We start from the raw sequence: 26,169 nt of genomic DNA, 5'->3' as shown, positions 1-26,169 counted from the left end.
CCAAAAACAAAATGTTGCTGTATTTTGGCTAATTTCTGGGTCCCCTCCAGGGGAACCCACAAACCCTGGATACCTTTAGAATCCCCATGATGTTGGAAAAAAAGGACACAAATTTGGCATGGATACCTTATGTGGTCAAAATGTTACAGAGGCCTAAGCCCGAACTACCCCAAATAGCCAAAAAAAGGCTTAGTATGGGGGGGGGGGGGGGGGGGGGGGGTTGAAGGCCTAGCTGCGAAGGTGTTAACTTGGGTTGTTGGGTTTATTTGGATCTAATGTCTGTTTTAAAACTTATGTTATTTTAACAAGTACTCATTGCTTGCTGTATGATTTTAGGAAAAAACTTTCCAAAATAAACATTTTTGACTGACTGAGTGCTGCCTAGGGCCAACACAGACACCCTTTAAGCCAGGGTGCATGGGTGCCTGCATTACAGGCCAGGTTATTTTGTGCAGGAAGGGGCACATTCCTGTCCACAAACAATACTCATGGGCATTTTTTTTTCTACGTGTGCTGCAGAAGGTAAATCTCCGGATTGCGCCAAAATCCATGGGTGGATGGGTGGGAATGCCATGCTCCACCCATGGAATGCCTTCCCACAGCAGAATAATGCAAGTCAGCGATTTGCACTTTCTTGAAATATTCTGGATTTACTAAGCCACGAAGATCCACACAAGCTGGCTTTGTGTGGCTTAGTAAGTTTCACTGAAACCCTCTGCATTGCCTTGTGTGACACAGGGTCAATGCAAGGCCTCCAAAATCAGGGTCATAATCTTAACTCTTGCAGATTACATCACTGAGATCATCGTTGATGACATCATGCATGATATCATTATTTACATTCTTTTCATGAATGGTACTATCAGCTGACACTCTCTTTACTCCCCTCAGATCTCTGGATGTCTCAGAAGCGGTACACAGGCACCTGGGCCATTCTAGTCTTCATTTTATTCCTGGCCTTCTGTGTCTCTTGCCACAGTTTCTGCAGCAATAGACCACCAGGTAGGTGCAACCTCACTAGTGTCATCCTGAATGAGGCTCTTATCAATTTACATTAGCACAAGCCCCCATCACAGGAAGCATCATCATATTTTACCCATTACAGTAAGGCTACTAATACAAAATATGAAGCTAAAACATTTATTTGCCAAAATGCCCCGAAAAAAAGGCCCTTTATCAAAACCAGAGAAGTGCCACACTCGAAACGCGCAGCCGAATTGTAGCTTTTGATGAGAAAATGAGGCCAAAGAGAGCCACAGTGGTGCTGCTGCATGGGGGTGGGGGGCATTGCATATGGCATATTTTACCGTTGTTGAAGCTCCTGCAGCTGAGGTCTGTAGGAAGAATGGGAAAGAACAATACTGTGTGCTTGTTTTCTGGCTCACTGCGATTTCAATGCAGAAGGGGGTTCTAGGATAGGGTGCTGACCAGATTACACACATCAAAAACTCGGACATGCCAAAAATAGAGAAGTGCAAAAAGAACAATTGTTGGACAGAATATTGAACAATGTCAAACATTCACCCAACAGATCTGAGCCTAAATCCATCGTTTTTTGCTCCCCATGCCATTGCAGTTTAAACCCAGCCATATGCAAGTCAGTCTTGACCCTGCTCCCATGGGAACAGTCCAACTCGAACTTCCAGGCCAGGTCCTCCCTGGACTGGAAACAAGTATCCTGGGACTGGTTTTGGGGTTTCACTCCTCATCAGCGAGGGTAACTTGACTCCAGTGGCATGGAGAGCACAGGACCCACGTCTGGGCATACCCGTCCCACTCGGGGTGACTAATGCAAAAAGAACAATTGAAGGACAGAATGCAGAACGGTGTCATCCATTCACCCCAGTACAGCGATCTGGCTCTAAATCATCTTTTTTTTGCTCACCATGCCATTCCAGTTTTGACCAGCCATATCCAAATCAGTCTTCAATCAATCAATCATTTGTTAAGCGCACTACATACCCGCGAGGGTCTCAAGGCGCTGGGGTGGTGGGGAGCTGGGGGCAGCTACTGATCGAACAGCCAGGTCTTTAGTGTCCTCCTGAAGGTAAGCAGGTCTTGGGTCTGTCGTAGGCTCAGTGGGAGGGTGTTCCATGTCTTGGCGGCGAGGTGGGGGAAGGATCTCCCGCCGGTGGTTGTTCTTCGGATGCACGGGACGGTGGCGAGTGAGAGGTCGGCGGTGTGTAGCTGGCGGTTGGGGGTGTAGAAGGAGAGTAATCTGTTGAGGTAGGCTGGGCTGGTCTTGTGGAGTGCCTTGTGTGTGTGGATGAGGAGCTTGAAGGATATCCTCTTGTTGACGGGGAGCCAGTGCAAGATTCTCAAGTGGGGGGTGATGTGGCTGTGTCGTGGTACATCGAGGATCAGTTGTGCCGAGGCGTTTGGATGCGTTGTAGTCGATTGATGAGCTTGGTCGGGGCTCACACGTAGAGGGCGTTTCCGTAGTCGAGTCTGCTGCTGACAAGGGCCTGGGTGACTGTCTTTCTTGTATCTGTCGGGATCCATCAGTAGATCTTGCGGAGCATGCAGAGGGTGTTGAAGCAGGAGGAGGAGATAGCGTTGGCTTGCTTGGTCATTGAGAGCGTTGAGTTGAGGATGATTCCCAGGTTGTGTGCATGGTCGGTGGGGGTCGGGGCTGCCCCCAGTGCCGTTGGCCACCAGGAGTCGTCCCAGGCTGACGGGTTGGAGCCGAGGATGAGGACCTCCGTCTTGTCTGAGTTCAGCTTCAGACGGCTGATCTTCATCCAGTCGGTGACGGCGTTCATTCCTTCACGGAGGTTGGCTTTGGCGGTGATGGGGTCCTTGGTGAGGAAGAGGATCAGTTGAGTGTCGTCAGCGTAGGAGAATATGTTGAGGTCGTGCTGTTGGGCGACGTGTGCAAGCGGGGCCATGTAAATGTTGAACAGTGTCGGGCTGAGGGAGGATCCTTGGGGTACGCCGCAGATGATCTCGGAGGCTTCGGAACAGAACGGGAGGAGGCGGACGCTCTGGGTTCTGCCGGAGAGGAAGGAGGTGGTTCATTCCAGAGCCTTGTCTTGGATCTCTGCGGCGTGGAGGCGTGCGCATAGTGTGCGGTAGCAGACGGTGTCGAAGGCAGCGGAGAGGTCTAGGAGGATGAGTGCTGCAGTCTCCCCGTTGTCAAGCAGGTTCCTGATGTCATCGGTGGCGGCGATGAGGGCGGTCTCGGTGCTGTGGTTGTTGCGGAACCCTGACTGGGAAGGGTCCAGGATTCTGTTCTCTTCGAGGTATCGGGTTAGCTGTCTGTTAACGATTTTCTTCATGACCTTGGCCGGGAAGGGGAGCAGAGAGATGGGTCGGAAGTTCTTGAGGTCTCTTGGGTCTGCCTTGGGTTTTTTGAGTAGGGCGTTGATCTCAGCGTGTTTCCAGCTCTCTGGGAAGGTCGCAGTCTCAAGGGAGAGATTGATGACATTGTGTAGGTGGGGTGCGATGGAGCTGCTTGCTTTGTTGAAGATATGGTGCAGGAATGGGTCTGACGGAGAGCCGGAGTGTATTGTGCTCATGGTCTTGATGGTGTCATCGACGATCAGGCTGGTCCACTCTAGCAAGGGGAAGTGGTTGATGCTGTTCAGAGCGTCTGTTATGTTGCTGTCTGTTGGGGCTGTCTGGGTGTTGAAGCTGTCGTGGATCTCTGCTGCGGTAGACGAAGGTGACGAGGGAGTCGCACAGGGCTTGCGACACCAGGATGTCGTTGGTGTTGGAGCTGGGGTTGGAGAGTTCCTTCATGATGTTGAAGAGCTCCTTGTTGTTGTGTGCGTTGTAGTCGAGGCGGTCTTTGAAGGAGGTCTTCTTGGCAGCCCTGATGAGGTGGTAGTGGTTGCGGACGGCATCCTTGTGTGCTGCGTGGCTGTCCGGAGTTTGTTCACCGTGCCATTTCTTCTCTAGTTTCCGGCAGGCTTGCTTGGAATCTAGGAGTTATGCAGTGAACCAGCTGGCTCTCTTGCTGGTGTCTCGGGGGGGGGGGGTTCTTCAGTGGGGCGAGGGTGTTGGCGCAGTCCTCGATCCAGCGTCTGAGGTTGTGGGCAGTGATGTTGATGTTGGAGGGTTCAGTGGGTGGGCTGAGAGCGAGGTTTGCATGTAGTTGGTCTTCTTTGGTGATTTTGCTCCAGCGGTGGTGGGGGATCTGTTGGGTGCGGTGGTGTGTAGTGGGTTTCTGGAAGGTGAAGTGGATGCAGCGGTGGTCGGTCCAGAGGAGTTCGGTTGTGTCTGACGGAGATGTGCGGGCTTGAGGAGAAGACGGAGTTGAGCGTGTGGCCGGCAGAGTGGGTGGGCGTTGTGACGAGTTGTCTCAGTCCGAGGTTGGCGAGGTTATCGATCAGGGTAGTGGAGTTGTTATTGTTGTTGTTCTCAAGGTGAAAGTTCAGTTCCCCGAGGAGGATGTCGTTGGTGGAGGTCAGGGCGTGCGTGCTGATGAAGTCGGCGATAGAGTCGCTGAACTGGGGCGGGGGGTCGGTAGACGAGGGTGCCTCTGAGGGTGGAGTTGGGGTCTGTGTGGATCTGGAAATGCATGCGCTCGGCGGTGCTGAGCGCGTCTTCGATGCTAGTCGAGACCCTGATGCTGTTCTTGTGGACGATGGCGATTCCTCCTCCGACTCCGTTGGTGCGGTCTCTGGGGATGATCTTGCAGCCGTCTGGGATGGCTATGGCGATGTCAGGTGAAGAGGAGTTGTTCAACCAGGTCTCTGTCTGGAAGGCAACATCCGGGGAGGTTGTGTTGAGCAGGTCCCAGAGCTCGACGGCGTGTTTGCGTGTGGAGCAGGTGTTCAGTAGTATGCATCAGAGGTGGTTGAGGTCTTTCTTGGCCGGTGGTACGTCGGCTCTGTGGCTGGTGTAGCTGTAGTTCCGGCAGGTGAAGGGACCGTGTGTGCATTTCGAGGCTGCCTTGAAGCAGTTGTGGGTCCGTCCGGGGTTGAGAGTGTGCTGACGTTGTAGTGGCGGCGGTTGTCATGGCGGGTGCGGGGGCCAGGGGTTCTGGCGCTGGGCACGGTCCAGGTGCGGACGGGCGCAGACAGGCTTTCCACGCGCCAGCGGCACGACGGCGCAGCGGCCGGCATGTATGGGGAGGTGGGAGTGTGGAGCAGCTGGGAGGCGGGAGGCGGGGCAGCAAATGGGCAGTCAGGGGGGCGGAGCCGGAGGGGACGCAGCGGCGGGGGCGGTGAGGGGCGACGAAGGAAAGAGAAGGCAAAAGGGCACAACAATTGAAGGTGAAACGAGTGGCACAGAGGGCAGAAAGGTCACAAAAAGAGCAAAAAGGTCACAAGAGTACAGGGGGAAACGAGTGGCACAGACGGCAAAAGGTCACAAGGGGCAAAAAGGTCACAGTAAAATAGGGGGAAACGAGTGGTACAGAGGGCAAAAGGTCACAAGAAAGGGCAGAAAGGCCACAAAAAACAGGGGGAAACGAGTGGCACAGAAGACAGAAAGGTCACAGAAATGCAGGGGCAGCTAAGCAACAGAAGTCAAAAACGGGCAGATAGACACGGGGGCCGCGAGGGGAGCAGAAAGAAAAACTGGGCCGAGAGACACGGGGGCAGCGAGGGGAGCAGAAGGGAAACCAGGCAGAGAGACACGGGGGCAGCGAGGGGAACAGAGGGAGAGAACGGGCACAGACCGTGTACAGGCAGCGGGGGAGACAGAAAACAGCAGTCACAGACACAACAATGAAAATGCAGTCACAACAATTGAGGGCGAAACGAGTGGCACAGAAGGCAGAAAGGTCACAAAAAAGGCAAAAGGTCACAAATATACAGGGGGAAACGAGTGGCACAGAGGCAAAAAGGTCCCAAGAAAGGGCAGAAAGGTCACAAAAAACGGGGGGAAACAAGTGGCACAGAGGGCAGAAAGGTCCTAAGAAAGGGCAGAAAGGTCACAAAAAACGGGGGGAAACAAGTGGCACAGAGGGCAGAAAGGTCCCAAGAAAGGGCAGAAAGGTCACAAAAAACGGGGGGAAACAAGTGGCACAGAGGGCAGAAAAGTCCCAAGAAAGGGCAGAAAGGTCAGAAAAAAGGGGGGGAAACGAGTGGCACAGAGGCACAAAGGTCACAGGAAAGGGCAGAAAGGTCAGACAAAATGGGGGGAAACAAGTGGCACAGAGTGTGATTTTTCCCAAAACAATCACATGGGATTCTTGATAGGGTGTATGACTAATGCCTTTTGGAAGGAGAGCATACTCAGCGTCAGGCTAATGTTTTCAGGTTAGGGAATCAATGTTCTTTGTGCTAGGCAGGAAAGGATGTAATTACGTGCTTTTGGAATTTAGAGTAAAAGATGACTCTACTGATGTTAATTGATCCTCCTGCAGTGAAGAGTGTGACATGCAGGTAGAAGGTTATTTGTGGGCGATGGTAAGTAACGCCTTTTATTGGCTCTACTCTAAGTACGGCCAGTGTATCGATTTTTGCTGCCCTCAGAAAAGTGAATGTTTTCCTTTCCAACCTCTCCAACACCTAGAACATCCCTGCCTTAATTTGAAAAAATGTAATCTAGTTTACAGGCTCAGTTGCAAAGACAGGTTTATCGATTATCTCCATCATAGCAGTGAATTTCACAATTTGCAGAGCCAAATAGTGTCCACACAAGGTACACTATAGAAGAATGACAGTGAGCTGGGCCACACTGTGCTGATTCCATTACATCCACAGAGGAGTCTGTAATTACCCTCCTTGCCACACTCTCAACCACAGCCAAAGACAAACATTTCCACACTTTCTGGAATTGCCTTGAGCGGCCAAACACTTACCTTTACTGACACATTTTGAATTGATTGACCCTGTACTCCCACGAAGATGCTCCACTTCTTTCCAGCGAGCATACTAACTGCCATGGACTGCCCAAGAACATAGAGAACTCCAGGTAGTGGCTGTTGGGTGTGTATCGATCAGCATGACCTAAGCTCTTCTTATCTGTTTCAGAGAAAAGACGCCGCTCCCCCCTTGGTTGGAGATGCTTGGACCCAAAGACAGGCCAGGAGGAGGAAATGTGCAAGTTGCTCTTGTGTGACTCGAATGGTAAGGGGACCAGTTAGACCACCTCAAAGGGTGAGTAAAGGAGCATGACACACTGAATATGAGGGGTCTGCACCCTAGAACTGGCGATACCAAAGGGGATGATGGACGGAGCGTTTGAGCAAATCAAACACTCACCCCTAGTCAACTGATCTGGGTTTAATCATTCATTAGCTCACTCCACCACCCCAGTTCAGAAATGGCCATATGCAAATCAGTCTGACCCTGTGCCTCATGGGAACAGTCCAGCCCGAACTGCCAAGCCATGTCTTCCCTGGACTAGTTGACTGGGGGTGAGTGTTTGATTTGTTTAAACGCTCCATCCATGATCCCCTTTGGTATTGCTTTGTTCATCCTAGAAGTGGAACAGCATGTGATGCACTGGATGAGAATGGATTTGGATCAGCCCTGCAGTGGGTGGATCACTGCACTACCAGAGTCAGCTGCATAATCAGGATTGATGCTTGTTTCTAGAGTTCTGTGTGAGTTCCGGGACTGGAATATCAGGGGCATAACTGAGGGAGGGTGCCCCTACTCAGCCCAGAGCCTCTTAGAGGAACTTAATACATTTTTTGTGCCCCTTCAACACATTTTCGGTGGGAAGCTGAGTAGTTCTTTTGTCTTAATTCAGTGGCAGGGAGGAGTGACCGAGAATGGAAGGGCTTTGGCAGAAGTGTGGTTGCTGCCATCTTGTGTCAGTGTTCTCATCTGTACCTCCTATTTCTACCTTCCAGACTGGAAGATTGTGAAGAACGACGTTGGCGCTGGAGTGGAGATTGTTTTGCTGGGATTGCCACTCCACACAGAGAAGCTACTTCTCCTATTTGAAAGCCATAAAAGTCCTGATTGCCTCTCTGGAGATGCTGACCCTCTGCAGAGGCCTCTTCACACCATGAAAATGCGTAGCGGTCTCTCAATCTCTGTGGATTTGGACTTTGAGTTCACACACAGCTACCTCACTCGACTGGAGACAAGCTATAGTGATTTTGAGAGGACTAAGAAGAAGAGATTTGCATTTGTATACAGGTAAAACATTATATTCTCCCTTCTTGAGGAAGCATTTATTGGTCTTGCATTAGCCAAGACCTTTTGTTTTGATTAATTAACATGAATAATATTCATACTTAACTGGGCTTTCAGCCACCTCTCTTCACCCATTGGTTTGTCGTTGTGTCTTTCCCATGTTGCTTCTGCCCACTTCAGCGTACAACATGGGGCAATGGGTCAGCTTATGCAAGCCTCTGGTTAACTTCACTTTCGGTGATTGTGTTTTGCTGTTTCAGAAGGTGCACATCCGCACAAAGGGAGTTCCCTTTGGTGCCAGTGTTGCCTGGTATGATAGTAGGATGTATTTGAAGTGAGTACAGGGCACATTCCAGCTTCATCAGTTTCTGTCTCCTTCCAAAGCTGTTGTAAATGTCTTTTAAAGTGGTCAGCTGCTCAGTACTATATTGTGTTCCTGAACTCGGTTTCACTTATGGTTCTTTGATAAACTTTGCTCAGAAAGAAAATCAAACGTCGAGGTGTTTACTTTGCAGCACACTTGTAGCAGTTTTATCTAAACATAGGTTGAGTGTAATTTGAGTTTTAGTATCCATTATTTTATACTGTGACCCCTCCTTTCCATCATCTTTCTTTCCTTTTTTCTTTAATTCTTTCATTTCCTTTCCTTATTACTTTCCTTTTTGTCTTTTTCATTATTTTTCTTTTCTTTCTTTTTTCCTTCTTCCTTTCTTTTCCTTCTTTTTTCTTTGCTGCCTTCTTCCCTTTTTCTTTTCATGTTTCTTTCTTTCTTTTTTACATTTTTTCCCTCTTTCTGTTTGATTGTTTCCTTTTATTTCTTTCCCTCCTTTCCCATTTCTTTCTTTCTTTCCTCCTTTCCTTCTTTTTCATTCCTTCTTTCTCTTCTGCCTTTTATTTATTCTTTATTTCCTTCTTTCATTTTTGCCTATTTTCCTCTTTCTTTCTTTCTTTTTCTTTCTTTTTTCTTTCTTTCGTTCTCTTTCTTTCTTTCTCTTTTGCCTTTCATTCATTCATTATTTCTTTTTTTTCTTTCTTTCTTTCTTTCTTTCTTTCTTTCTTTCTTCCATGCCTTATATCTTTTCTACTTTATTTTTTAAGTTCTGTTCCTTTCTTTTTTGCCTTTTTGCTACTTGCCTAATTTCTTTTTGCCTTCTTTCTTTCATATTTTCTATCTTGTTTACTGCATTTCTTTCTTTCCTTATTTTTTTATATTCTGTCTTTCCTTCTTTCATTCCCTTTGCCTTCTTTCTTTTAATATTCCTTTTTGTTCTTTCTTTCTTCCCACTTTTCTTCATCCTTCCATGCCTTTTCTCCCTTTTTCTTTCCTTCTTTTTATTTACTTAATCCTTTCTTCTTTTTTGTCTTCTTTCCTTCCTTTCTTCCCTATTTGCCTCCTTTCCTTCCTTCCTTCCACTTAGCTCCCTTCTTTCCTTCCTTTTTACCCTTCTTCCTTCCTTCATTTTCTTCTTTCTTTACTTTCTTCCCTTCTTCCTTGACATGCTAGACCAATTACTTTTTAGGTCCTTGTTAGCCTATACATTTAGATTTATTTTAAAGTATCTATAACAGTTTCTTACTGGGGTTTTCAGCCAGACTTCACGCTTTAGTGTATGATTGTGGCATTCACATTTCTCTTCCACCCACTCTAGCATGCAACATGGGGCAATGTTATCCTACTTCAGCCATTGACTGACTTCACTAGGAGTTACGGCATACTGTCTTTTCACAAGGAACACATCCACACACAAGGTAGTTCCCTTCAGTGCTGAGTTCACTATGGTACCATGGTAATGTGTCCTTTTGAGAACAAAAAACTTTTGCCTTTAGCCATTGTGTTTTAGGTCTCAGCTAAGCATGCGGAAGCTCGTTCTCGCCGAGAACCTTTTGTTGCCGTGTCTGCTTTCCAGGAGACAATCCTGGCCGCGCGCATCGCCTTGGAGGCGATTTGAAACTGTCACGCGCACAAGTACGAGCGCTGAATTGACTTTGTTGCAAGTTTCTTGCAATGCGCGTTTAGAGTAAACGTGCAACTTTCAGTTTCTGTGTCGCAGCGTGTTTCATGGCATGATCGAAAATGATGTACAAACAGAGAATAGAAGCACAGACAGTATGGGTAAACAATAAGAATTGATATTATTGTAGACATTGTTGGGCGTACACACATGCATTACGATTACCTCATTAGAAGCACAATTTTCGTTTCATACGCCAAAGAACAATTTAATTTAATTTCTTTCTTATTTAGAAGTAGTGTTTTGTTTTGTTATACTAAAAAAAACACATACATTGCCTTTAAGAAACGAAACTTTACTCAGGCCAAAGTTTACCTTCGCTCTCCTCATAAGCATATCAAAGCAAGTAGCATCTCCCTGCCCCCCGCCCCCCACCCAGGTGGACTAAGCCTGCACCAGCCCCAAACGTCCGGAGGCCGCTGCACCGCATGCCCAGCGCTGAAAGAAATTACGAGCCCCATCTCGTCAAGTAAGCCAATGTCCCTGGAAGCGAATCGCAGACCCGTGTCCCACACCGCTGTGGAAACCGTCGTGGGAAGAGAAGGTGCAACTTGCTGGACAGTGCGCTTTGCACCCCCAATGGACTCCCTTCCGCACCACAAGCGAGTGCCCAGCATGCGGCGAGCGGATAGGCCCACGGCCGCAACGTGGGTGGCGCACAACTAACTCATAGACGGACACTGCGCCCCCCTGCACCTATCCCGCTAGGGAACTTCGCGCCACACAGCTCCTGCCCCATGTGCGCCCCAGGGAAAGTGAAGGCTACGTGGTGAGCGGGTCAATGCCCCCATACCTGCTACTGAAAGCTGCTGTGCATACCGACAACTGCCCCAGCAAAGAGGTGCCAGCACCGAAATCGAGGAAAGCCCAGCAGCGCTCACACTCAACAACCTTCCAGGCCCGCTGGTGCAAGGCGAGAGCGCCGCGGCCGTTGGAGAGAAGACCCGAGGGCAGCATCACCTAGCGGTCGCAGGCTTGCACCGCACCCTGAAAACAAAGCACCAACGAGGACACAGGGGCCTGTGCGAATGGCCCTGGCCGTTATGAAGTGGCTACTGCGCCCCTATTGATTTTCACACAGCACAAGTAGAACCGGCAGGAGCAGCCCTATCTGCCTGGCACTAAATTAAATATGGCCGGTAGAGAGAGAAACGGGCCGCACTATGAGGCAGACTGCATGGCCTCCAATGTTGCAGCAGCTACACCATTTACCTGTGAATATCCTGTGAGGCAGCCCTGAGCATGAAGAGCATCCAGTGAGGACTAGAGCCGCCTCAGCCTTGCAAGCAGCCCCGCACCTGCATCTACACCCCAGAGCGATTCCGGGCTTCAGCCAAGACTGCTGCGAACGGGACAAACAATTGCACTGCAGTGCCACCTAGTGGCCACAGTTGGTTACTGCGCCCGGGAAAAGGGAGCACTTCTCAATTAAAGGCCAACAGCCTCAGGAGAGCTATCGTAGCCAGCACAGCGTAGTGACTGACTACAGCTTAACCCCTCCCTACCAACAACATTCTGCATGACAGGCAAGTCAGGCACTGCAAGGATTAAAGAAACTTCCTTTCAAAAAGTCAGCCCCAGAGGAAAAACTTACACAGCATGAGAACGGTTGCTGCACTGTATTAGGTAAAGGAAGCATAGTCTGCAATGTCCCTGTTGGAACTGCCCTACCGTAAGACAAGGGGAAGAGACCGATGAGCCCAGTCAGAACAGTCCAACCAAAGTCCCACAGCAGCGCAGCCTGAGCACCAACGCCCAGGGAGAGGAAAGGTCCGATTACTATACTGCGCTCCCTTTATTGGACAAAGTGCATTCTCAGGCCATGATGACTTATCCCCCTTTGAATGCAGGCTTCTAATTTACAGACTTGCATTTCTGTACAGTCTACGTTTCCAGTGTCCCATCTAGCTGTGAAAACCAATATGATTGGCTGAATTCTGTACTTGTCCGTATACTCACATCACATACACTCTGTACTAAAAGACAAACTGCAAAGCAGGTAGTTTCCTCAGAAGTACCAAAGCTAAAAGAACTCTTTATAATTCAGGAAGATGCTGGAGATGGAGATACAAGCTGACGGATGAAATATTAAATGCTACTCTTAATGCTTTTGATTGTATTGCCTTGATTTGCAGCTTCAAGGCAGCAGAGTCATCTGTGGATGCTGACAAAGCAAATGTAACATTCCAATTCCAGTCCCTTTCTCAAAACTAGCACAGGAGGCTTATTTCGGCATCAAAGGATATTCATTTCACTTTTCACAGAGTTGTTGTTCATTGAATTATAACACAGGTTGTCGGTAGATCCATATTCTGAGCCGCACCTTGTAAGAGCCTATAAGAGGTTTACATTGAAAGGTGTGAAAAAGCTTCATGTCTCATAAGACTCCAGGTGCTTCCACCCCATGAGGCACTGTACTGACTGTTGCCTCACAGATCCAGGTCTTTTTCTCTGGCTTCTGTGAGTAGGATCTCAAAGCACATAAGGTTGTACACCTCTGTTTCATTGCTAAAAAAAAGTGGCCAGCCTTTGCCTTTACCTTGTTTTGTAGGTGGGTCTGTGTGAGGGTGGCTCTGTGTGTGTGTAGGTGGGTCTGTGTGAGGGTGGCTCTGTGTGTGTGTGTGTGTGTAGGTGGGTCTGTGTGAGGGTGGCTCTGTGGGGGTGGCTCTGTATGTGTGTGTGTGTGGCTTTGTGTGTGGGTGCAAATGCAATAGGTCTTGCATTGTCATTGTAAATGACAATGCCATTTATTTATATGTTTTAAAAACAAAAACATATATAAAAATGATGTCATGAGCAATGCCAATAGCTCTAACTTTAACAATGCCGAGACCATTGCATTGTAAATGCTTGTTTGTTTAGATTTGATGAGGGCCCAGCAGCTTTCCAATCAATAACGTTTTGCAAAAACGTGACAAAACAAGACTCACCAAACGCCAGATTCATTAGCTTTGCCAATTCATATTGTTTTTGTACGCTCAAGCACACAAAATAATACTGAAGAAAAATAAATTTGCATTTCATTTTGTATCTATTTTAAATTTGTTGACAACACATTTCACAAGCAGTTAGATGTGTATAATTCACCCTTACCCATTCCTGGCAAAATTCAGTGGAACTGAAATCTCTGTCCCTAGGTAAACTTCCATAGAATTGAAATAAATTCTGCTCTTTTCATTTGTGATCATTTCTTACAATACATTTTATTGTAATTTTCAATATAAACCAGAGGCAGCACAATTGACTGTTCAAGATGAAGCAAAAATGTGGTGTTAATTATGTTGTTGAAGAAGTAAGCACGTAAAGTGTTTAGCAATTACTGGCCTCATATATCAACAGTGTTTTTCTAATCTCCTTCCCCTGGAGTGCTATCAAATTGGCCCTTTCCCTTTTCACAACACTATCCCAAATGTGTGGTGTTTCTGAAGGTGCCTTCAGGCTTGATAGAGATGTATTTCAAGGGCCATACCGTGATTTAGGGCTGAAACCCAGATTCCTATGTCTGGGGGTTCTGCAGCCTGATATTTGTGCAATATATCTCATTTCGCATTTTTGAAACAAATTTTCAATAGTGCATGTTTGTCTGAGTCTAATAGGATACTTAGTAGGGCCAGTTTTGGAGTGAGGTCCAACTGCCATGCCCAATGCCCATGACAGCCTCTGCCAAAGGGTCTGTATCACTGGGCAAAACTATGTTGGGAAACAAATTGCCTTCCCAGTCTGTACGTCCCAGGCGCAGAGTAGTGGCCCCCCCATTTGAACCTCCAATGTATCTTCTGTGCAAACCAGACATGGTGCACGTACTTAAATTAGATCAATCTGAATTGTAATGATATCCCCATCTCCCTCTGGGGCATCAGGGCCTTCCTACCATTTCTCTTCTTCAAGGCAACCCAAATTCGATTCTCATATCTCACTTAGGCTGCAGGAAAGAGTCAGGGGTTATTAACTACCAGTAAACGATATAGTATTGACATTTTATATCTTCACCCATCTACAGTTTAACCTTGAGTGGGATAAATCGGGGTATAGTGTTTAGAGTCTTAGACACAGGGAGAGGGTATGTACGAGAAGTAGGTATCTAAGAAAACTAATGTAGACTAAATTCTGAGAGGAGGTCTGTGAATGAATGGACAGTGCCTTATGTTACTATATCTCCCAACTTAGAGATGCCAATGTGTAATATCCTCGTGTTAGTGCTCGTGTTCACTGCATGCACCTGGAACTTGGAACCCTCGGTCTAGGGGATTCCGAGTATACCAGTGCGGCGGTTGGCGTGGGCTCCTGTGCATGTTATCTTTCCTTAGTTAATAAACTACCTTAAATATAATTTCCTCCGTGTTCCACGTCCCTTCCTTACCTGGATTCTTCACTGGCGACGAGGGAGAAGTGAACCTACGCGATTCGGGAGCCTACAGCCCCGGGACCTCTGGACCAAGATTACCGTTGCGAGAGTGGAAGATTGAATCTCCGCCACGAACCTTTCGGAAACTTCATCATCGGCTGCTTTGTGCATTTGTGAAAATCCCGCTCCATCTTGTCAAGCGGTGAGACTTTTGTCCTTTTTTCTTCATTTTTCTGAAGACGCTTTCGTTTCCTTTTGCGCGAGTTAGCGCATGCGCACAGACGCGCGCTCAGAATCCTAGTTAAAACGCGCGAATTGACGCATGCGCACAGGCGCGCGCTCAATATTCTAATTAGAACCAGCGGGCAGTGACAGCACAAGCACATTCTTGAGCTGCCAGATTTCCAAAGCGTCACTCGTCTTTATGACATCACAAAGGGCTATTTCAAAGAGGTTTCTAGTCTACTCAACAAAGGACTGTGTCTGCGTCATAATGAACTTCTTTCTCTAATACAATTTTGAAGGAATTGACTTTGTCAGAGACTTTATAATCAAATTGCTGCCACAGTTGTTTATGACATCATAATAGTCGCTGCAAAGATAATCATTTTATCTAAACCAAGTACCTTATCACAATTATTCTACAAATGTTATTATCCTTTGTTTATTATTATGGAGAGTTTCAATGCTCCTCCTCCATTTTTGGCAAGCCCAGGTGAACCACCTTTTGAGTGGAAACAATGGCGTGAAGGCTTTGAAGCATATCTAGAAGCCATTGGTGGTGAGAATTATACAGATAAACGTAAACTCACCATCCTTAAACATTCACTTGGCGCTGAAGGAAGACAAGTTCTTTCTCACCTTCCTCCTCTGACTTTGGACAATTCCTCCGAAGAAGAAACTGATGTTTATGAAAACGCCATTATGCAGCTTGACAAACAATGTATCAAAAAAGTCAATGAAGTTGTGGCACGTCATAAATTTCTTAGTAGACAACAACTGCCCATTGAACCCATCGATTCCTTTGTAAAAGATTTAAGAATCCTTGCTGCCAAATGCAATTACCAACAATTCCATGATCAGATGGTGAGAGACCAACTAGTACATAATGTTTCTGATGTGAAACTCCAAGAAAAATTACTTGATGCAAAAGATTTGTCTCTTTCCAAAGCTCTTGACATTGCACATCGTTTTGAAGAGATGAAATTAGGCATCAAAGAGTTGCCCGATAAGAAGCCAAAAGAATCTTCTATAGAAAAATCCAACGTTTCGGAAGTTCAAGCCGTCAGAAAGAAACAAACGGAATCTGTTTCCAATAAACCGACGTTTTCTTCTTCTATGAATCGAGGCTTTAAGAAAGAAGTGGTATGTTTCAAGTGTGGTTTTCCTGGCCATGTTGCAACTGATAAAAGATGTCCTGCAATCGGACAGTTCTGCAACTATTGTAAATCTAGAGGCCATTTTGCAAGAATGTGCAAAAGTCGCAACAAATCTAAAAGTTTTTCGTCAGATTCTAGACGCACCAGATACTCGGTTGTCCAAGCCGTGGACAGTGATGATGATGACTATGATGATATTTGCATTGTGTATGAAATTGGAGAAGAAAAGAAAGATTCACCTTTCTGTATGCTACAGATTGGTTCCAAATCTATAAAAGTCATGGCGGACTCTGGTGCAAAATACACTTTAATTGGTAACGATGTTATGATGAAAGAATTTCCTGATGTAACCTCCTTGTTTCCGTCTGACATTAGACTGCTGGGTTATGGTAAAAAACCAATTGAGGTGTTTGGGTATTTTTGCTCTACTCTATCGTTTAAGGGCAAATCTGTTTCAGCTAAAGTCTATGTGGCTAAAGATGGTTCATGTTTGTTGGGTTGGCCACAACAAAGAGAATTGATGATGAAGCTTGATCCCAATCATCCGGATCAAGTTCTTGGGTATTCGGATTTTGTCAATTCTATTGATGTGCCTTCTAGTAACAAATGGGAAACACTCTTTCCTCAAGTCTTCTCTTCTAACTTAGGTTTTCTAAAACAATTTAAGCATAAGATCATTTTGAAACATAATGCAATTCCTAAGGTACATAAAGTATGCAACATTCCCTTGGCTTTAAGAGAATCTGTTAAAAAAGAACTTCAGAGATTGTGTGACCTTAATGTAATTGAAGAAATTGAATCTTCTGAGTGGCTTTCACCTGTGGTCGTTGTCCACAAACCGAATGGGAAGATTCGACTTTGTGTTGATATGCGGGACCTAAATTCCAACGTGTGGGTTGATAGACATCCTCTCCCAAATATTGGAGAGATGTTCTCTAAACTTAAGGATGCATCTGTTTTCACTACGTTGGATTTATCTAATGCATATCCTCAGTTAGCCCTCCACGATGATAGTAAACATCTTACGTCTTTTATAACCACTGGGGGTGCATACAGGTATAAAAGGATGCCTTTTGGCTTAGTGTCTGCTTCCTCCGTGTTCCAGCGTGTCATGCATAACATGTTCAAAAACGTATCTAATGTTCTATACTTTCAAGACGACATCTTGGTTTTTGGCAAAGATGATTGTGAACATTATGAAATCTTATTTAAGGTTTTGTCAATTTTACAAGACAATGGTCTTACTCTCACCAAAGAAAAATGTAAATTCGGCAGGGATTTTGTAGATTACTTAGGCCATTCCATCAGCAAGAAGGGCATTTCTCCCAAGATGAGTTTAATCAAAGCTATTGAGAATGCACCTGAACCTGCCAACAAAGATCAGCTCAGGTCCTTTCTAGGATTAGCCGAATATTATGCCAAATTCATTCCTTCTTTTGCTGACAAAACCTCTCACTTAAGGAAGTTGATGAAAAATCAACAGCAATTTATTTGGGATATCAATTGTAAAGATCAATTTAAGTTTGTTAAAAAATGCATTATTTCTGCTCCAGCTTTATCCCCTTTTGACACCAATTGCGTTCATTTTCACTGATGCAAGCAATGTTGGCATTGGTGCGGTGTTGATGCAGAAGCAAAAAAGTGGTTTTGTTACTATTGCTTTTGCATCAAGACCGCTACGTGGTGCTGAGACAAAGTATTCTACCTTAGAGAAAGAAACCTTGACTTGTTGGTGGGGGATTGAATATTTTCACAAGTACGTGTACGGCACAGATTTTGTTGTACGCTCTGATCATCGTCCCCTTGTAGATCTTTTCACAACTAAAGGTTGTGGTAAGGCTACTTCCAGGATTGCGAGATGGCAGTATAAATTACAAGATTTTCATTTCCTAGTTGAATACATTCCTGGTGCGAAAAATGTTCTAGCTGACTTTCTCTCAAGGTTGCCTGTGGAAGATGACAATCATGTTGCTCCAGATGATGATCCTGATAAGGTTGTATCAATTTGTGAGGTGTCCAATGGATGTATCAAAGAAGATGAATGGATAGTTGCTTGTGGTGATGATCGTGATTACTTAGATGTTTTGTCTTTTGTTAAAAATGGTTGGCATTCCAAAACAAATTTGTCTCCAAGTGTTTTGCCTTATTTCCATGTTGCTCAAGAATTATTTATCCAAGGTGAAACTTTGTTGAGAGGTCTACTTTTAGTTGTTCCTCAAGGTTTAAGAGATACGATTTTGGACATGACTCATGAGGGTCACCCTGGCATGTCCAGTATGAAAAGGAGAATAAGGAGTGAATTTTGGTGGCCAGGCGTTGACAGATTTGTTGAAAGAAAGGTAAGGTCTTGTGTTGAGTGTTGTGTGAGTGACAAGTCTCAAAAAGTTGTGAAATATCAACATGATTCTGTTTCTAGGCCTTCCAGGCCCTGGGAGTGTGTCTCTTTAGACATTGCTGGTCCAATGAGCTTTGGTCGTAGTCCTGTCTATGCAATTGTTTTGATAGATCAATTCTCAAATTGGCCTGAGGTGAAATTTGTTCCCCATGTGTCTTCTAGAGTCATCATCGATTTTCTAAATTCGATTTTTGAAAAAGAAGGTTTCCCTACTTCCATTCTATCCGATAATGGTACGCAATTCACCTCTATTGAGATGAAGTCTTTTTGTTGCAATCATGGAATATTGCACAAACGTTCTTCTGTATATTATCCTCAAGGTAACGGCATGGTAGAAAGGTGGATCAGGGTCCTTAAGGAAGGTTTACAACTGGCTGTGTGTAACGGTGAAAATTGCTACGATGCTGTTAAGAAACTTTTATGGAGTTATAGAAACACTCCTAGGTTTGATGGTGATTTGTCTCCTTTTGAAAAAATGCGGGGGAGAAAGGGTGTTTGTAACATGAGCCAACTGTGGATGAGAGATCTTATTAATGGCAAATACAAGAAACTTGATTCTCCCTTGGTTTGTGCTAGTGTCAGCAATCCGTGCAAGGTTAGAGATTGGGTACGTGTGAGAAAGTCTGGTTTCATTAGATCTGGGGAGTCACATTTCTCTGATCCCATGCTAGTTGTCAGAGTGGGAAGACAGGTCGTGGAGTTGTCGGACGGAAATGTTTGGAGTCTTTCCAAGGTTGTTAAAGTTCCTTCTCTGTGTGTAAGGTCATCTCCATCTACTGGTGGTCTATCCCATAACAGGTCTGGAATCTCTCCTTTTCCCTATACTGGGCATTCCACTACAACTGTATCTGCGCCCCAGTCTGTCCCCGTTCCTTCTCTCAACAAGAGTTATCCTCGGCTAAGAAAGCCTCCTTCTTGGTTCAAAGACTACAATGTTGGTAAATAATTCTATCTTATCAAAATGTAATGTGTAACTTTTATTTACTGTGTTTTAATTATTTATTCTTGCTGTTGTATTATTCTTTTTCTAGGAAGGAGGATGTGTGGTATCCTCGTGTTAGTGCTCGTGTTCACTGCATGCACCTGGAACTTGGAACCCTCGGTCTAGGGGATTCCGAGTATACCAGTGCGGCGGTTGGCGTGGGCTCCTGTGCTTGTTATCTTTCCTTAGTTAATAAACTACCTTAAATATAATTTCCTCTGTGTACCACGTCCCTTCCTTACCTGGATTCTTCACAATGGCATCCCACCCTGGAAACCCAGACGGGACTAGGCTAACTTCAAAGATGTGCCCAATCATAGAGGGGCCCACATCGTGAGGCGCCCAGACCTGTCAGTGGTTCTCAACACATCTTTCAATTCACAGATCATTGTGGTGGCAGCAGGTGGTGAGGCAGAGGGTGCATTACCCATGTATAGGACGTTTATTTAGAGTATGCTCCCATTGGCCCAGAGCTAAGCTGCATAAGCAGGGTCTCAGCCATAGATGAACAACCAATCATTAATTAATACAAGTATTAACTGGGAGCCTTGATAATAGGTTTGCACGTCGGCCCTGCTCAGGTTGCTATTAAACAAGGATTTGATGCACTTGTTCTTTGCCACACTGAGTGTACGACTGTTCCATGCAAAGGAGCACCATTTTAGGAAGAAATCAGATGAAGTTGAAGGATCTTAAAAGGAGTCATTCTTGAGTTTGTATATAAGCCTAGGGAAAAATAGCATTGAAATTATAGTGACTCGTCCTAGCTTTGATGGTGGGAAAGGGGCCCAAAAGCTCCCTGTAAGTCATGAAGAAAATTCAGGCGGTTAAGACATCCCAAGATTTACTTGCTCAGACACTAGATACTAGGATGGCAAAATGGAGAAGGGTTTTGAGAAATTTGCGGGACAAATGGAGGCAATGTCAAAAAAGATTTCAGATCTTGAAAATACTCAAAGTGAATTGCTGAAAACCAACACTATTCGTAAAAAAGAACTTTGCTCTGTGAAACAGCTGGAGGATCATGAAAACAGAGCAAGAAGGGCTAATTTTAGATTTGCGAGGATACCAGAATGGGAGGAATTAGAGGCTGTTCCTGCTAATGAATTAGTCGATGATTTGATTCATACTCACATGCTGCAAGGATTTACAGATGATCTGACTTTTTGGCATATGCGGGAACGCCCTATACAATGCTGGTGAATTTCAGGGAATATCGAATCCGGGAGAAGGTGCTTAATACTGTGATTAAGTAAAGAGAAGCTAAGATGAGAGATGGGTAAAATGTGCAGGTCTTTCCTAATATGTTGTTTGAGACCTCTAAAAGCCATAAGGAGTTTAGGCAGATGATCTCTGCTTTTCAAGTGACAGGGGGTCAAGCAGGCTTCTGCAGCCTGCTAGATTGAAAGGTCTGTTTAGGGAACATTTAAGGTTTTGAATTACATTGAGACGACAAAAGTATTTGTCTGAAATGCAGTCTTAGAAACTACTAAGGGTAAACTGTAGGGTCCTCAGAAGTTGGCTCCATGAATTTATTTGAGGCTGATGAATTTAGGTGAAGCAGTGAAGGGCTCTGGGGGAGGAGTTAATCGGGGCTGTTTTGCAATATGAAAAGGCTATAATTGTGCTGTGATTTCCAATCATTCAAAATGTTTTCATGTAAGAGAAAAAGCAAGTGCAGCACCTAGTTAAAGGGGAGTGGCACCAGCTAATTGGGGCCTCAGGAAGGTGCAGGCACTGAATCGGAAGGTGGAAAGTAGAGGCACTGTGACTGGGCAACTTAGAGTCTCCGTGGGAGGGTGAGGGTTGGTGGAGATGGGTTTGGGTTTTTTGGGGTGCTAGTGAGGTATGAGTTTGGGGCTGAGGGCTGGCATAACAGCTCCAAATTAGGGCTGGGGCAAGTATGTTGGGGGAGAAAATGTTTTTTTGCAGGAGCTGGTCAAAGCAATTTAACCAAGTAGACCCCGTGGATGGTAAGAAAGTGGCAAAGTGTTTTAGGTGTAGGTTAGATTATGACTAGTTTTATATTTGATTTCAGTTGCAAGATTGTTTCTGTGAATGTTAATGGGCTGAATAACCCATGCAAATGCAGGGCAGTTATCTATTGGCTTGTTGAGCAGATAACAACACTTGTTTTGTTCTACATGAGACTCATTTAAAAAAAATCTAAGATATTATCAGTAAAATGGAGCCCATATCCAACTTGTGGTTCATTCCTCTGCATCTGCTTTTCTCAGCGGTGTTGCACTCCTTACAAGTAGGAATTTTGTGGGTGGAAAAGGACAGGGGGTTTCCGATCCATCCGGTAGATCACAGTGGTAGGAATTCAAATTAATAGCGAAAAGTATTCCCTGGGGTCATTTTATGGCCCAACCACATATGACCGTCAGCCACTATGTGACTTGTCACTTAATTTGGTGAGCTTTCCTAATAAAGTATTTAATTGGTGGCGATGTTAATTTTGCACAAAAGACAGAGGTAGATATAAGCCGGCTGGCATCTCTCCAACGTAAACCCAAACTTGCTAGAGCGATGCAGAGGCTTAAGGAGGAACTTAGTTTGTTAGATCCTTGGAGAGTTCTTTATCCATCATGTAAGAGTTATACTTTTTATTCTTCCTGTTTCTGCTCTACCTCTAATATTTCTTTACTTCTAAAGATCTGTTGATATTTTCTCCTTCGATCACTTCAAATTATTTATCAGATCATGCTGCTATTAGTCTATATATTACTTTTTCTGAGAAAACGGTCTTCCCCAATCATTGGTCCTTAAAAAGAGCATTTTTAGAGGTAGAGTCCTTTGTTGAACAAATGAATGCTCAGACTAGTTTGTGTTATGAGAATAAACAAATCTTTTATATTGAAAATGTGTGGGAGGCATTCCAGGTGACTATGCGGGGGGATTGTTGCTTATCAGGCCAATCTTTATAAATTAGGAAATATGAAAATTAGGGCACTGTCGGAGGCTTTTTCTTTGGCAGAACTCAAGCTCACGCAGGTAGTTAATTCCAAACAGCGCATGGAAAGACAAGCTAGTGAAGACTAAGCTACAATATTTTTTGTTGGAGAGACAAATTATAAACAGTAGAACATTCAACAATTCAGTCGACTCCAGCACACAGAACCTCCTCTTCCTCTTCTTCACCAAAACCTGTCTCAACCCCACATCAGCTCTGGACATTGTTTCAACCATCCCTACTACATAGAAAATCCTGTACCAGAACTGAACCCATAAACCAAGAGGAGGGCTCTCCATAATCCACAGAGACACCATCAAGTGTACTTCTTACACTGACCAAGAAGCCACTTTTATGGAACACATGCACTTCAAGCTTAAGACAGACTGTAAACCATCTATCAAAGCCTAACAGCTCCCAGGACCTGGCACACGCTTCAGCAACCTCCTCACCAACCTCACTGCACCCCTCCCATGGGTACACATACTTCACACTCCTAGTCGATCTCAACAACACAATGGACTCAAACTCCACAGACTTGCTTAAAAGTCTACAGATCATCAGCCTCACCTAACTCGTACAAGGCCCTACCCACATTGCTGGACGTACCTGGACCCCATCTTCTCCTCCAGTGACAAGTTTAAAATTAAAAACATCAATCCACTCACATGGACTCACCACCCCATCACCCACTTTCCCATAACAGGACCACCCCTATGGAGTCTAGCAACACCCCAAGCCGCTACTGGAGGAAAGTTAAAGAAACAGAATGTGTAAAACTCCCTCCAGCTATACTACCCAAACCACACCAATGACCTCATCAGTGACACAAACAACTTCAACAACAGAATCACCTCCTGCACCAATACCCTGGCACCCCTGAAAAACACTAAACCCAAAAGATCCAACAAATAAGCTAGCTGGTACAATGCTGACCTCAGAGAGTCCAAGAGAGTTTGCAAACAACTCTAAAGAAAATGGATAACCACTCAAGGAAGCATCACAAAAAAACACCTACAAGACTGCACTCAGACACTATCATATCAAGTGAAAGAGACCAAGAAAAAGGTCTGATTCTGAGAATCGAATCTAGCTCCGACAACGGCAAGGAACTTTTCGTCATCAACAAGGAATTCACCAACCCAACAGCTGCAACCAACACCATCACCCATACACATTAACTCTGCAACAAACACTCCAACTTCTTCCACTGAAAAATCACAAACATTTACAGCAACTTTAAAACCCAGCCAACCCCCTTTGAGCTTTCCAGCATGCTAACCTTATCAGCAAAGACTATCAACTGACATCATGAAACCCTCTATTCATTCAGAACACTGCAACCATGATAAAGACAGTGCACTCTGGGTTGCCCACAGACCTCTGAACTCACATATCTACAACCTGGGAAGAACCATGATCAGCGAAGCAGTCACTTTCCTCATCAACACCTCCCTCAAGACAGTCACCTTCCCAGCTGGAAACAGACAAAAGTCACTGCCTTGCTCTAAAAACCCTCAGCCGACCTTGACGCACTGAACAACTACCGACCCATCTTGCCACTCCCCTTCCCAGCCAAAGTCATAGAAAAGACCATTAACAGACAACTCTCTGACCACTTAAATGCTACAAACTTTTGGCAGACTCGCAATCAGGATTCCAAAACAACTACACCACCGAAACAGCTCTCATCGCTGCCACTGACGACATTCACACCATCTTCAACTAAGGACAGATCGCCAACCTCATCCTCATCTAACTCTTTGCTGCTTTTGACACCATCTCCTGCCACACACTCATTGCCAGAATACACACAGTAGGAATTCAAGGACCTGTACTCAAATGAGTAGCTTCCTTCATCTCCGGAAGAGCACAATGAGTCTGGCTAGTGTAGTTCAGTTCAGAACCCAAGGACCTCATCTGTGGAGTTCCTCAGGGATCATCACTGAGCCCCACACTTTTCAACATATACATGACTCCTCTGGCTTACCCCCTGGAATCAACATCATCTACTCTGATGACATCCAGCTCATTTTTACCCTCTCAGAATACGCTGTCATCACTAAGACAAACTTCAAACTATCCATGACCAGCATGGCCAATTGGATGAAGGAGAACTGCATCAAGCTAAATACCAACAACACTGAAGTGCTGATCTTCGGGAATAAGAGCTCACCTTTGGACTCCCCTTGGAGTCTGCCGAACCCGGACCTACACCCACCCCAACTGACCACACTAGGAACCTAGTCCTTATCCGGGACACCAATCGCACCATGAAGTACTATGTCAACATTATCTTATCTCAAAATGATATGGAAACAACTGGGCTCAGAAACAAATCCACCTTCTGCCCAAACCACAATATTCCCAAACAGATTCATGTCTTCGAGCAAGTCTTGCTATCCTCCCTTAACAAGCTCGAGAGGACCCAAAAATATGTCAAACAAAATATAAGCAAAGGTCAACAATTAGCACTGAAGGCATTGAGAAATGATTCGACCGTGGTCATCAAACCGGCCGATAAAGGCGGGGCAGTGGTGATCTGGCCTCGAGACAAATATCTAATTGAGGGCTCCACACAGGTAAACAATCAGGTCTGGTATAGATTACTCCATGAAGACCCTGTAAAACAAATACAAGGGGCAATAAAAGATCTAGTGCAAACAGGCGTTGACAACGGCTTCGTGGGAACCAAGGAGGCAGACTTCCTGGTTAAGAAATATCCACGAACACCAATCTTGTATTTTTTACGTAAAATACATAAGAGATTAAATGACCCACCAGGCAGGCCAATTGTTTCTGGGTGCGACTCGTGCCTAGAACCAGTCTCTAAATACATAGATTTTTTCCTTAAGCCTTTTGTCAGCAATGTGAAGTCGTACCTCAAAGACACTACCGACTTTCTGGTTAAAGTAGAGGGAACAGAATTCAACGACAAGAGTGAGATCATGGTGACCATGGACGTCACGTCCCTCTATACACAGATACCCCAAGACGAGGCGTTGGAGGTGATAGAATTGTACCTTGACACCAGAGAGAGACCCCATCGGGTCCCTACATCATTTATCCTCCAACTAGCCGAACTGACATTAAAGAAAAATTATTTCCGCTTTAATGACCAGTTCTTCGTCCAAGTCAAAGGCACGGCTATGGGATGTCCATATGCGCCTGAAATGGCAGTTCTGTACATGGCAGAATATGAACGCAGATTCGTGGATAACAACAACCCGTTTAAGTCACACATCAAACAGTGGTTGCGATACATAGATGACGTGTGGCTCCTGTGGCAGGGGAGCCACACCGAATTGATGGCATTCCACGAATGGCTAAACAGCAGACACCAGGACATAAAATTCTCTATTGAACATAGTACGAGCAAAATGACGTTTCTCGATGTGGAAATCTCTAATGACGAAGGAAGCCTCAAAGCGTCCCTCTATAAGAAAAAGACCGACAAGAACACAATCCTACACCATAGTAGTGACCACCCCAGAAATCTCAGAGCAAATCTTCCCTATGGACAACTCCTTAGGATAAGGAGAAACTGCTCAGAAATAGCAGAATATGACCAACATGCCCATACCTTCTGTGGAGAGATGACAAACAGAGGTTACCCCAAAAAACTTCTTAAGCATTCATACAAACGGGCACGATACACACCCCGGGAATGCTTATTAACGCAGGATAAGCACAAATCAGAGCTTGAAAAGATGGTATGCGTGACCACATATGGCCCAGACACGCACAAAATCCGACAGATGGTCCTTAAAAATTGGCACCTCCTCGAGGAACTGGAATGCCCCTTCCCGAGGCCAATATTTGCATATAAAAAGAACCAAAGCCTAGGTCAGCAACTAGTTCGTGCTGATGTGCGAATCCAAAAACCCAAAAGTGACCTCCTCTCCCAATGGGGATTGAAACCCATATCCGGTCATCACAAATGTGGTAACTGTGCCTCATGTGATACCACGATCGAAGGCACTGAATTCAACCACAAGAAAATTAAATGGAAGAATGTAGGTTTTTCTAATTGTCGGACAAAGAATGTTGTTTATGTC

The 26,169-nt window shown here is 45.3% G+C and overlaps 1 protein-coding gene across 2 annotated transcripts in view; it reads left to right on the top strand.

Annotated features, from left to right (window-relative positions):
* The window catches only part of LOC147703735 (programmed cell death 1 ligand 1-like), a 286,137-nt gene that overhangs the window by 123,157 nt on the left and 136,811 nt on the right, over positions 1 to 26,169 (top strand). For both annotated transcript variants that reach the window (XM_086932071.1, XM_086932072.1), the window contains exons 5-7: positions 892 to 1,002; positions 6,927 to 7,022; positions 7,754 to 8,045. In XM_086932071.1, the coding sequence (XP_086788197.1) occupies positions 892 to 1,002; positions 6,927 to 7,022; positions 7,754 to 8,045 (499 nt within the window). The remainder of the gene's footprint in view (positions 1 to 891; positions 1,003 to 6,926; positions 7,023 to 7,753; positions 8,046 to 26,169) is intronic.

This window comes from Lissotriton vulgaris, chromosome 7 (assembly GCF_964263255.1).
Source record: "Lissotriton vulgaris chromosome 7, aLisVul1.2, whole genome shotgun sequence".
NCBI lineage: Eukaryota > Metazoa > Chordata > Amphibia > Caudata > Salamandridae > Lissotriton > Lissotriton vulgaris.
This window is presented reverse-complemented; position numbering and strand designations above follow the sequence as displayed.